At 54.1% G+C, this 12,606-nt stretch overlaps 1 protein-coding gene and 1 long non-coding RNA gene across 4 annotated transcripts; both read right to left on the bottom strand.

Moving 5' to 3' along the window:
* Positions 1–1,790: 1,790 nt before the first annotated feature.
* ZNF689 (zinc finger protein 689) lies at positions 1,791–7,689 on the bottom strand. Its single transcript, XM_040635072.1, has 3 exons — positions 6,358–7,689; positions 6,008–6,121; positions 1,791–4,690 (listed from the first exon to the last, which is right to left on the bottom strand). Exons 1-3 carry the CDS (start codon positions 6,560–6,562, stop codon positions 3,528–3,530), a joined length of 1,482 nt encoding a protein of 493 aa, XP_040491006.1. The 5' UTR covers positions 6,563–7,689; the 3' UTR covers positions 1,791–3,527.
* Positions 7,690–8,562: 873 nt separating this feature from the next.
* On the bottom strand, positions 8,563–12,475 carry LOC103657869. 3 transcript variants are annotated; one of them, XR_005835991.1, is made up of 5 exons: positions 12,340–12,475; positions 12,042–12,184; positions 11,119–11,223; positions 9,151–9,195; positions 8,563–9,036 (listed from the first exon to the last, which is right to left on the bottom strand). It is a non-coding gene; the product is annotated as an uncharacterized LOC103657869 (long non-coding RNA). The 3 variants fall into 3 exon arrangements; XR_566989.2 differs by having other exon boundaries at positions 8,563–9,195; XR_566990.2 differs by lacking the exon at positions 11,119–11,223 and having other exon boundaries at positions 8,563–9,195.
* Positions 12,476–12,606: the final 131 nt, after the last annotated feature.

The raw sequence follows: 12,606 nt of genomic DNA, 5'->3' as shown, positions 1-12,606 counted from the left end.
AACACAAGTAGGGGGAGTGGGAGAGGAAGAAGCAGGCTCCTAGCGGAGAAGCCTGATGTGGGGCTCGATCCCAGAACGCTGGGATCACGCCCTGAGCTGAAGGCAGATGCTTAACGATTCCCCCCCCAGGCGCCCCAGGTTAACTCTTCCGTACGCGGCTGATCTTCATGAGTCCGCTCCCCTGTGAACTACGGTGATGTTTTGGATCTCCGAGAATTAGAATGTGTCTAGATCCAATGTCCAGTAATCCCTGAAAACTCTAGTTACTTCCCCTTTTCCTGTGCCCTGCCACCCTGGGAAATGGCTGCAGGTACATTTGGAAAAGGCTAGAAGGAAGATAGCATGTTTTTGCCAGTATAACATAGGCCTTCATCAAGGGACTCAGCCTTTCCTCATTCAGGAGGCTCTAGGTCTGGAATCGGCTCATCTCACAACTTGCCAAAGGCAAGGCCTTGCTTTTCTGGCATACTCAGCAAGATGTGGTTCAGTGCGAGGGCCACGTGGAAGCACATCTCTGAACTACCCTGTGGGGTTCTCATACACATTAGATCAGACTGTATATAAAGTGCTTAACACAGTACCTGGCCCATCATGAATACTCATCAAACTGGCTACAGTACTGTTGCAGGAGGCCAAAGATTCAGCGAATGCGGGCTACGGTTTCAAGACATTTAGCTGAGGGGCGCCCGGCGGGCTCAGTCTGTAGTACATGCGACTCTTGATCTTGGGGCTGTGAGTTCGAGCCCCCTGTGGGATGTAGAGATTACTTAAAAATAAAATCTTAAAAAAAGATTTTTAGGCTGGCATGTGTGTGTTCCAGGCAAGAGAGGGACTCTGAAACCATAAAACTAAGAGGCGAGAAAGAGTAACAGACGTAGCAAAGTCCCCGAGAGGGCAGATGAAATCTCGCACAGCTGTGTTGGCGAGCGTAGCGCCGAAGTAAATACCGGTAAATGTGGAGTCTAAGAGTTCCTATTTGAAACCTTGGGTTTCTTAGTGCAAGAGAAGGTAGTCACTGGTTAAGGATGTAGGGAAGACTTGTCCTACTGAAGGCTCACTGAGGTTGGAGATCAGGAAAGGCGTCGTGCTGGCTTCTCTCCGCAGCACTGCAATTCTCCCCTCTCCACAGCTCATGGGCGATACATCCATATTGGGACAGTGGATTAGTTCATTCTTTGGGTGGCAAGTAGCAGAAACTCAAACCACGTGAAACAGAGGGGGAACGAATTGGAAGGATAATAGCATCTCCCATCTCCCAGCTGGTCATGGAATGGACGCTGGGACCGAAGTGCCTTAGGGGACCTAAGAAGCTGTAGCTCGTCTTAGCCCTCCACTGACCGCAGACTGGAACCTGGCCTCCGAGTCTTATGACTTACAATCTAGGCCCGAAAAAATTACAAAATTCCTAGATAAAGACTTGGGTCAGCCTGGTGATAAAGGTAGAATGGCCAGGGGCGCCTGGGTGGCGCAGTCGTTAAGCATCTGCCTTCGGCTCAGGGCGTGATCCCAGCGTTCTGGGATCGAGCCCCACATCAGGCTTCTCTGCTGGGAGCCTGCTTCTTCCTCTCCCACTCCCCCTGCTTGTGTTCCCTCTCTCGCTGGCTGTCTCTGTCAAATAAATAAATAAAATCTTAAAAAAAAAAAAAAAAAAGAATGGCCAGCTCTAACACAGGGCTAGGCAGACATTCGAATAGCTGTTAGGATAGGGCAGGTCTCCATCAGAACCAAAAATTTTTACCCAGTCAAGGACCTAGACTTCTATTTTATAAACAGTGACTCCACAAGGAACATCATTTTTCGACATTTTAATGAGACCCAATCTGGTATGACCCCTGTCTTGGGGGAGCTCATCCATTCATCCAAGGAGAAACAGACAAATAGTTACAATGCAACTCGCTAAATACCAGAACAGAGGTAATTACAAACACTGTGTTGCCCAGCTGCTCTCCCACTTTGGGGCTGAGATTTGGAGAGCTGAAGGAACAAGCAACAGGGGCAGGAACATGACCCACTCCAGCTGTTGAAGAGGAGCGAAGTCATGTTCAGAAACTCCAATTTGGTGCAGCTACCCAAGGCAAAGTGGTAGGCCTTGTTCACTGAATGCGGTAAAGCTTTACTGAGCAAATACTCAGGGGTGGGTGCCAAGGAGGCATGTCAAAGATTAAGACACGTTGCTGCTGCTGCTCCGGGGAGCTTCTGTGAGGAAGGCAGGCATGAACACAACTCGATGACTGCAGACTCTTCCTGCCCTGTCCTCAATGACTTAACTTTCTACCCTCCTTGAACGGCCTCATCTGACTTACTGAGGACTCATGAAAGGTTCTGTGCTGATGTCTCCTTATTCGATTGGGAATCAGGGAGGAGTAAGACCCAGGTCTCAAGGATTTCTAGCCACTGGCTGCCTGGAACTAATCCAAATCCACTGGAGGAAGTATGAGCTGGTCCCAGTTTTACCTCTTGCTGCTGGCTCAGCTCCCCTGCTTCTCCTTCAAGTCAGTCTTCTCCTAAAGCTCACTTTGCCTATGTCCCAGACCCAACTTGAATCAATTTTCCAAACACAGGGGGCAGAAGACTTAGCTTCACAGTATGTGGTTTAAAAAAAAAAAAAAAAAAAAGCTTAGGTATTTATCTGCAACCCAACGAAGCCCTGCTACAGTGTCAGCAGCCCTGAATTCAGTGCAATCTAGAGCTGTTAAAACAAGTAGGGACCAAGGAGGTGGACAGGGCACACTGTGGTGCCGGCTTATTTTTGCATGACCCTTTAAAAGGGACATTGAAAAACCGACACCTGTTTGGAGAAAGAGCACGTGTGGGAACTGAAACCCTGTCTCTAAGGAAGGACTGACCAAAAAATGCTGTTTAATTTGAAAACGTGGGCAAAGCAGTTGTGATTAAGTGATCTGAAACGCTGTCATGTAGATGAAGTATTACATACTCTGGGCAAGGCTTCTAGGGAAGAATAGGTTCTTAACCGCCTTCTAAAGATCAGAGCTATCCCACCATGAAATGACCTGCCTTGTGAGGTAGTGAGCTCCCTGTCAAGGGAGGTTTAAAGCAAGGGTAAAAAAACCACTTGGCAGGAGTGTTGAAAAAAGGGGGCTAAAGCAGGTTTCTTTAAACGTGATATGGAGGAAGGGGCAAAGTAGGGCAAGATACTGCCCCCCACAAATGGGATTCTCCTGACTGTTTGCAAGGGGACAGGTGATCCCTGTATACACACGCTAGAAAAGCAAACAGCCCCTCAGACAGATGGGAGAACTTTCAGCCCTGATATCCACACACGGACTTTCTCTCAGGATAGGGCAGCCTGGAAAACCACCACGTGATGTCACCTCTCCTAACGGGACTGTGTTCTAGACACATCCGGTAAGGCAGCCGGGGGGGTGAGATACACTAAAGGTCAGGTCTCTGTCGCAGGAGGCCTGGGCTTTTGTCCTGACTCTGCCTTGTATGACCCGGGGCTTCTCCTTCCCTTCTCTGGGCCCCTCCATGAACTGAAAGGAAAATCTACCGTCCTTTTCCCGTAACTAAAGGGCACTGCCCTTCTGGCCGGCGCCCCCGGGAGCGGCTCTGGGGCTACACTTGTGCACGGCCAGAGACCACCGCTGGCGGAAGCAGCGGCCGCACTCCAGGCAGGGGAAGGGCTTCTCCCCGGTGTGCAGCAGCTGGTGCTGGGCCAGGTGGCTCCACTGCGCGAAGCGCTTAGCGCACAGGTCGCACGCGTAGGGCCGCTCGCCCGAGTGCACGCGCCGGTGACTGGCCAGGAGTGACGGGTAGGCGAAGCGGCGGCCGCAGTCCTCGCAGGCGTGCAGCTTCTCCTCGGTGTGCGTGCTGCGGTGGATGGCCAGCGAGCCGCTGCGCCGGAAGGCACGGCCGCAGTCCGGGCAGGGGTAGGGCTTCTCCCCGGTGTGCAAGAGCTGGTGCTGGAGCAGCGTGCTGCGCTGGGAGAAGCGCGCCTCGCAGTGCTCGCAGGCGTACGGGCGCTCGCCGGAGTGCACCCGCCGGTGGCTGACCAGGCGGGAGGACGAGGAGAAGCGCCGCTCGCAGTCCGGGCACGGGTAGGGCTTCTCGCCGGTGTGGATGCGCTGGTGGATGACGAGGGCGGTGCGCTGCCGGAAGCGGCGGTTGCACTCCAGGCAGGTGTAGGGCTTCTCGCCCGTGTGCGTGCGCTGGTGGATGGCGAGCAGCGAGGGGTAGGCGAAGCGCCGCCCGCAGCTGGGGCACTGGTGGGGTTTCTCGCCGGTATGCGTGGTCCGGTGATTGGCCAGGGACCGGCTCCTCCGGAAGCAGCGGCCACAGTCAGGGCAGTGGTAGGGCTTCTCGCCCGTGTGGATAACCTGGTGCTGCGAGAGGTTCTTGCGCTGGGAGAAACGTTTGCCACACTGGTCGCAAACATAGGGACACTCGCCAGAGTGTGCCCGCCGGTGACTGACCAGCAGGGAGGGGTAGGAAAAGCGGCGCCCGCAGTCCGGGCAAGGGTAAGGCTTTTTCAGATTCTGGGCACACTTGTGGCTCTCCAGGGCCAGACGGTCGGGGAAGGTGCAGCCACAGTCAGGGCAGATGGGGCCCCCAGATGTCTGCCTGGGGATCAGTCGGGGCTTGCTGGGCCGCCGGCCTCGCTTGCCCTTTCGGGGTGCCTCCTTAGGTGGGAAGACTTCCTTCTCTCCGTTCTTCTTTCTGGTTCTGGTTTCTGCAGAAACACAGGGAGAAAGTAATTTAACAACTACTGGGCCCCTACCCTTGCCTATGACAGCGTTACAGGTTAGAAGACAAACAGACCCAGCCCGTCTTCAGGGAGCGTTAGTGCCACTGGCATCCCACTGGGACACACTAGTACAGAAATGCGGAGGACATTCCAGGAGTCCCCAGCTCCATCTGGAGAAGTCGCGACGTGTTTCTTGCAGGTTCTGCAGGCTTGAGAAATTAAACATTTGTGAAGAGGTAAGTATAAGGCAGGAAGTGGGCACACGAGGTATGAGCTGACACGGACTGGGCCAGAAGGCCCCTCGAAGCCAAATGGTTCTCAAATTTTATTGTGCTCAGAGTCACTTGGACGGCTCCCTGAAACAATCTGGGATTCAGCGGGTCTGGGATGGGGCCCAAGAATTTGTATCTCTGATTCTTTCCAGAGTGATGCTGCTGCTGGTCTGCCGACCACATGCTCAGAACCACCGCTGTTCAGGACTATTATCCAATGGTTCTCAACCCTAAACATGCATGCCCATCACCTGGGGCTGTTAAAAAAGGAGTACAAGGTCCCAAACATCCATCAGAGTAAATCAATAGTTCTGGGTCCAGGAATCTGTGTTTTGTTTTGTTTTGTTTTACCGAATTCCCCAAGTGACTTAGAGATAACTGACAGCCATTTGACAACCTGCCATGACAAAAACTGAAAGGTTTTAATCAAGGAAGTATCATGGTCGGATCTGACTCTTGGAAAGAAAGCCCTGGTCTCAGAGAATCTAGCCCAGAAACGGCAGCCCAGATGCTTCCATTCACCCCTGTGGGAGGATCTGGGGCCGTTCTACTTGAACGGCATTAATCAGAGCCTTGCTTGATCCGAGGAGAACGCAGATTCCTGCACTCATTAGGGGTCACCCCGCCAAAAGGGCAGAAAGAGGCTCCTGCACCCCAGGCAGCTGTTCCCCATGAGATCCCTCAACCCAAATCCAGAAAACTCAGAGAGGTACCAAGTGTCTCAGTCAGAGCACAGTTCAGGGCAGACTGGGGACGGGGATCTTGGGAAGGAGGCCAGAGGGTAGCTCCTTTTAAGAGCTCACGGATTCATTCACAAGATAAAGAACTGCGGACCCTTAGTTTGCAAACTGACTTGTAAATCGCTCTATGGGGGACCCACCCACCACCATCAGAGAGACAAGCCCCTGAAGCTGTGAAACAGTCCCAGTAAATAAAGCATTATGCGGGGGCCAGAGGCACCCCTAGCCACCAACCCTCACAGACTGAGCAGCTAGAGGCTGTGGGCCCTGCACACGCATTGTTCACTCACTTCTTTGGACTGTTACCCCCCTTGGGCACTCCCGCGGATCCAGGGCGGCCGGTTCCCACTCATCAGTATTTCGTTCCAACCAGGAGATGAGGGCTGGTTTGGGACCTGCGCACCCTGGGGAAGGAGAACCAGTCAGACGTCCAGCTCCTAAATGAGGCTGGGTAAAGATCTACCCGGTGTCATCTCCTACCAAGCCCCTGTCCTCCTCCCCTGACACTACCTGGTCACGGGCCAGGTCCCTGGACATTCTGGACTCCCTGCCGTCGCCCCCCACCCCACCCCCCGCCCGCCCGCCCCTAAGCTCCTCCAACCCTTCGGGCCCCGCGGAAGCGAACTGGGCCGGGCCTCACCGAGCGCGCCCAGGTGGCCGTAGGTCTCCCGCATCACGTCCCGGTACAGGGCTCTCTGCGCGGGCCGCAGACAGCCCCACTCCTCCGGGGAGAAGTACACGGCCACGTCCGCGAACTTCACCGCCCTCGGCCTCCTTCCCCTTCTCCGGCCGGGTCCGGCCTCTCCTGGTCCCCGCGCGGAGAGCGGAGCCGAAGGTGGCGCCATTGGACCCCAGAAGCCGGCGCCACGGCCTTCCCTATCCCGGCCTGGACCCCTGGCGGACCCCGGGATTTGGGAGCCCCGGCCGGACCCGGGCTGAGCGTGCCCGGGGAGGCCCGTAGGGAATCGGAATCGGCCGCCTTGCGGGGCTAACGGAAACCTTTTGCTGTTATTCAGGAAACTCCTGCCCGAACTTGGGTGAAAGGCACCGGAAAATGCCTTCGGGGAAGATGGCGGCGCTGCTACCGCACCGCCTTAGCCTGGAACACAGGCAGCTTCCAGCTATCGATTTTATTGACCGGAGCGCCATGCCGGCTTCCTAACCTCTTTGCCCTCAAGTGTGATGGCGCTGCGATTGGGCTTCACGCCCTTTTTCCCCCCATTGCACGCGCTCATTGGGCGGCGGCCGAAGATCGGGCGTTCTGATTGGGTGCTGTCGAAAGCGGCCTGTTTGAACGAAGCCAACGGTAGCGTAAGGGCAGGAAGCCGACCTTCCGCGCCGGGTGCCTGCAGCCAAGTCGGAGGCGGGCGGCGGCAAGCTGGCTCGGTGTCAGTGACCGGCCCCTCTTCTCTGGCAGGTGCTGCCTCGCTGAGGGAGGGAAGGATTTGAGTGACGGAGCCACTCCGGCCAACCCGGGGCTGCGATTACCCCGGGAGGCTTTCTCAGAATTGGACGACTTCCTCGTTGCCCTTTCGGGAGGGAAATTAACGTTGGCGTTTCCTGAGCGCAGGCACCGTTCCCCGCTTACACATTTCATCTTTTTATTTTCTTTGCCACCATCGTGTGAAGTCATGGTCATCATCCCGCTGTACTGATAAGGAACATCTCAGAGGGATACTGCTAGTTAGGAGAAGGAACAAAGATTTGAGCCCGGGACTGACCGGGCCTTTATTCAGACCGCGGAACTCGGCTCCCTTCCCCCGCACTATCCGAATTCGCTTGTCAACAGCCTGTTCTCAGGTTCAGTCTTCTGCACATCTCTCCATCCTTTATTTCTACATGACATCTGTCCAGTGTACAAAGCGTAGTGCTAGGCAGTTTGGAAATAAGTCATGCACCGTGCTCTGAATGGAGTTTAGAGTTGAGTGAGGCATATGCATCTACAACTAATAACAGTGCCGCAAGCATGTATGTGAAAGGTATAGGAAAATTGCTGATGGAACCGGTCAGCCCCCACTCTTGTGTAATCGAGCAGCGTTTCACCAGCTCAGGGTCATCTCCCAGGGGATCTATATGTCATTTGCTACATACTTCAGCTGGTGACATATCTCTCCAACCAATTAATTTTTAAAGCACCTACTATGGGCAAAACACTACCCCAAAGCCTGCAAGGAGTAAAGACAACATGTCAGGAATTCACAAGAGAGCAAAGGTAGTAAGAGATTCCAAGGAAGATGACTTTGAACAGAGGAAGTAGGAAACACGCACAACTGCAGTAAACATTGAGTTCTACTCCTTTCCAAGCAGAGTGGCCGGTTTATTGAACAAACTACTAGGGGAGCAGGTGTCAAGATTGCCAAAATGGATAAGACAGAGTCCCTCTGAATGACCTTCCAGATGGATGCATCAGGTGGGAAATGAGTTTGGGGTATGAATGGGTAGGATTTAGGGAGGGCAGTGGTGCTCAATGTACATCCGTTGAATAAACAGCTGAATTCCATGGCTGTAAAGATCTCTGGTACAAAGACAGGAATTCAGGAACGTTCTGAGTGTGCAGGGAATGAGGACACTCCCTGATGCAGTACAAAATACTGTTAGGGTAAAACTGAAGGATCAAAGGGATAGGTTGGCGCCAGACATCGGATGGCCTCATCTGCCCGTGGGAAAGCTCCAAATCAAAACTAGAGGAGTGGATTCCCTTCCGGTAATGTCTTCAGAAAATCCCTCTCGTAGTTCACTTGCAGGGCAAACTGATAGCTTTGCGTCTATGCTTTCTGCCTATACATAGTTCCGTTTGGAGAAATAAGAAGGTAAACTTAGGCTGCTAAGAAAATACAAAGGCCAGTGCACAGCAAACCATTTCATTTCGAAGGAAGTGACTGAACAGAAGGCTGGAAAGGAATCTGCGGACATTTTGCCTCAATGGTAATGATGTGCTGTCGATGATGCTGACATTGAACAGGAAGGATGACTGACCCCTGAGATGAAAAGGTGCTGAGCCCTCTTCCCGCATGCAGGAAATGGGAGGGCAGGCTAGACCCTGGGCTGGAAAGGCCCCATTTGGCCTGGCTTGCCATCATCTTGGTGGGGGGTACTAAAGCAGGACCTCGGAATCAGGCAGAGTCAGAGGCTCTCAACTACAGGGAAACATTTTGGAGAGAGGAGCACCCAGGACTTAATGTGAGAACAGAGGTTCTTGCCCCTCTTCTGTATAAATTCCTGGATCCACACTGGGCACAGGGACAAGCCGGGCTCCTCTTGAAGATTGCCCACTATAGAGAAGGATGGAGAAGATCCAGGGAGTCTGCACACCAAGAGGCTATATAAAGACCAAAGACACCTTGTTTTGGATTAAGGGCAATGGTGCTGAGGACCAAGTACGAGGTGCCGCCTTGTAGGCACATCGTTGTAGATGACCGCAGCTGAAACTCACCTTCCAGGGGCGCCCGGCTGGCTCAGCTGGAGGAGCATGTGACGCCTAAAAAAAGAAGAAAAAAGAAACTCACCTTTCAGAGTCCTTATGAGGGACAGTTATCAGATGGTAGAGTGGCTTGCCCAAAACCTGTTAGTAAAGGCAGGGATGAGATTTGAACCTAGAATGTTCTCCACATTCCACGGGCAGCTCTAAACTGGGTGCAAGGCTTTGAGATTAATTTCTCCTTGTTTCATGCTCAGTGAGAGGGAAGTAACTGGCCGTGCAACCTTTGATTATAGCACACATGGACTCCACCTTATGGACTAATGGAACCCAGCCTTTGCCTCGAATGTCGTTGCACCATAAACCCAGACTCCAGCAAGCAGTGTCAGTCCTGGGAGAAAGTCATGTCATGGATAATGAAGGAATCTTACCTTTTCTTTTCTTTTTTTAAAGATTTTATTTACTTACATGAGAGAGAGAGAAAGCAGAGAGAGAGAGAAGCAGGCTCCCCGCTGACCAGAGAGCCTGACATGGGGCTCAGTCCCAGGACACTGAGATCATGACCTGAGCCGAAGGCAGACTCTTGACCGACTGAGCCACCCGGGCGCCCCAAACCTTACCTTTTCTTAACAGATTCACGTAGTCTAGTTCCAGCCTGTCTGTGCCTGGTGAGGTAACTCACTGGAACCTTTCTGATTACCTCTATATCCTGTTCTCTGAAGGAGGACGTCAAGGCATCAGAGACCTTTACACTTTCTACATCTCCCCCTCCCCCTTCCCTCTCTCTTCTGCCTCTACTCGCTCTGTGTGGCTAACACTTGGTGACAAGGGATATCTTCCATCGTAAGCTTCACAGCACCCACACTTCTGGAATTTATCTAATACTGGACATGAACTGAGGGGTCCTGATCTCCAAGGGGGGAGGCTGGGGCACAGGTCTCCCACACCTTGGCCTCGCCATGTTTGGGTTTTGGGGGGTTTGTTTTGTTTCCTTTTTTGTTTTTTTAAAAACAGCAAGCAAGCATAGGGCAGGGGGGCGAGGGACAGAGGGAGAGAGAACCTTAAGCAGGCTCCACGCCCAGTGTGGGGCTCGATCTCACAACCCCGAGCTCATGACCTGAGCCAACATCAGGAGTCCGACGCTAACTGAGCGAGCCACCCAGGTGCCCCTTGGCCTCTCCATGTTCGCACGATGGCTTCACCGGCGGGCTTTCTGGGCAGACTTTCTCTCCCCGCGCTCAGGGCCGGGAAAGGGCCTCTCATTAGCGTGGATGTGCCCGTGGGAGGGAGACGCAGGAGGAGCAGATGCTGTAGTCGGGGCAGGTGTGGTTTCCTGGGTGTGTGCGCGTCTGTGAACAGCCAAGGGCGCGTGGCACAGGCACCACCTACCTCCCCAGCTCCCGGTGGCCAGCACCTGTGTCGGGGCCTCACGGGCGCACAGGGCCCTGCTCGGGCGGAAGCGGCAGGTGCAGTCAGGACACAGGTGTGCCGGGTGTGGAACAGCTGGTGCTAGACCACGTGAGCCCTCTGGGAACAGGGGACACTGCATGAACCCCCCCCCACACACACACGGGGACGGTCACCAGAGTGGATCCGCCTGCGTCTAACAGTGAGGGGACGGCAACAAGCCACCCACAGTCCAGACGTGTACAAAGCCTCTTCCTTAGGGAGGGGGCCAGCGCCCTACTTTTTCAAAAGCACCAGCCACGCTGGGGGCAGGGGAAGAAGGTCTGGCCTGGGTGGCGGGGCTGATGGCGGGGCAGGTCCCTGCACGGCGACAGCAGCATCCGTACTGTCACAGGGAGAGGCTGCTTGGCACAGCGGGCCTGCTGGGGGCTGGCCAGGAGGAAGAGGACAGCCCAGACATGGGTACGGTTTCTTTGGAGCCTGACAGCACCGTTATCCTGTGGCTCGGGAGCCCTGAGGCTGTATCTGGCCATAACCCCCCCCACACAGCCCCCCAAGGTGAGCACCCTCACTGACCTCAAAGGAGTCTTGTCGTGCTGCCTTATAGGGTAGCCCCTCTCGCACAGGCTGCATTAAGTGCCTTCACCCCCATCTCTCCCTTCTTTTCTTTACTCTTGCTTTCTGCACACACAAGAGAATTGGAACTAAAGATTGTGGGGTGCTTTGACTTACCACAGACTCACCCTGTTCATCCAGGGCAGAAGGACCTAAGGGTGAAGCCCTCACCCAGCGACGGCCCACCTGCCTCCAGCAGAAGTTTCCCATTTTCAGAAAGAGGACCATCCCTTCTCACTGCAGGCCTCCGGAACTGTAGAGGTTCTCATACGGAAGGGCTAAACTTTTTTCAGAGGGAAGCTGCCACCTTTTCCTGGTTCAAGACCTTACATATGGACATTTCAGTGGAAACATTTCTCAAAAGACACACCTCGGTGCCTTTGGAGCACACAAGAACACCCTATTTTCATCCTAAATGAAAGGTGGCAAGGCATTAAATTCTACAGAGGGCTCTAGGCAGGTTCCATGGCAGGATATGCCCTGAGAAACAGGGGCAGGCCAACAAACCAAAGTGAACCTCTGGCCTCTTTCCAAGGCCCGTGCATGTTCCAAGAACCATGCATGCTCTCTAGGCTTAAGTTAACTAAAATGAAAAACTCACTTCCTTGAGCACATGAGCCACATTTCACGTGCTAAATGGCCGCCTGTGGCTAGTGGCTTCTGTGTTCCACAGCACAGATAGAACATTCCCGTAATTGAGGAAAGCTCTATTAGAAGCTATAACCTAAGTACTCAGAGGAGTGAAGGCAAAAGACCTCAAACCCCAACTGTTGCCTCTCTCCGATCCCCTGTTGGGACCAGCGGGACCTGCTACCCTTGAACACAAGGAAGCCTCCAGGTCTGGGAAAGAAAACAGTGGAAGAGAAGGTTCGTCAGATTCTTACGAATTGGGGTCTTTAAAGAGAAGGGTGCGGTGTAGGTGTGGCTGGGTGCCTCGTCCCCTCCTCAGGATCCTCGGCCTCGGGGCTTCACACCGCCTTCTTTCTCTCCAGCCAGGAGATGAGGGCAGGTTTGGGGCCTGCGAATCCTAGGGGAGAAGAGGCCGACAGCGGACAGGGTGAGAGGTTGGAGCCTAGACAAGGCGCTTCCTGTGCAGGGGTGGGTACAGCCTCGTGAACCCAAACACAGAAAACCCTCCCCAAAAACACACTCAGGCGCATCCAGACCGAGGCCTAATAGTACCCCTTTGCGCTAAAAGGCGGAGAAGGGGAGGGCTGGGACCCTTCGGTCACGCCCAGGTGGTCCGGGGTCCTCCGCATCACATCCCTGCAGAGGGCCCAGTGCGTAGCAGCAGATCCATAAACCCTTCGCCCTCTATGATGATGGCACCGTGGGGCTTCACGCCCTTCTCCCTCCCGTGCACGGTCATTGGCTGGCGCGGGGCAGAAAGCCAAGAGCCGCGTTCTGATTGGGACTTGGCCAATCACTCCTTGGAGGGAAGCCGCCTTC

Source organism: Ursus maritimus, unplaced genomic scaffold (genome assembly GCF_017311325.1).
Source record: "Ursus maritimus isolate PB19 unplaced genomic scaffold, ASM1731132v1 scaffold_2, whole genome shotgun sequence".
Lineage (NCBI taxonomy): Eukaryota > Metazoa > Chordata > Mammalia > Carnivora > Ursidae > Ursus > Ursus maritimus.
Note: the sequence above shows the minus strand (reverse complement) of the source record. Positions and strands in the feature narration are given on the sequence as shown.

What these genes read in the sequence shown, in the direction of transcription:
- ZNF689 (XM_040635072.1), bottom strand. Translation starts at nt 6,562, where the DNA reads ATGGCGCCACCTTCGGCTCCGCTCTCCGCGCGGGGACCAGGAGAGGCC. An exon ending in CGGCCACCTGGGCGCGCTCG is followed by an intron (nt 6,122 to 6,357) that starts GTGAGGCCCGGC and finishes CTCCTTCCCCAG; the next exon opens with GGTGCGCAGGTCCCAAACCA. An exon ending in GGGGGTAACAGTCCAAAGAA is followed by an intron (nt 4,691 to 6,007) that starts GTGAGTGAACAA and finishes GTGTTTCTGCAG; the next exon opens with AAACCAGAACCAGAAAGAAG.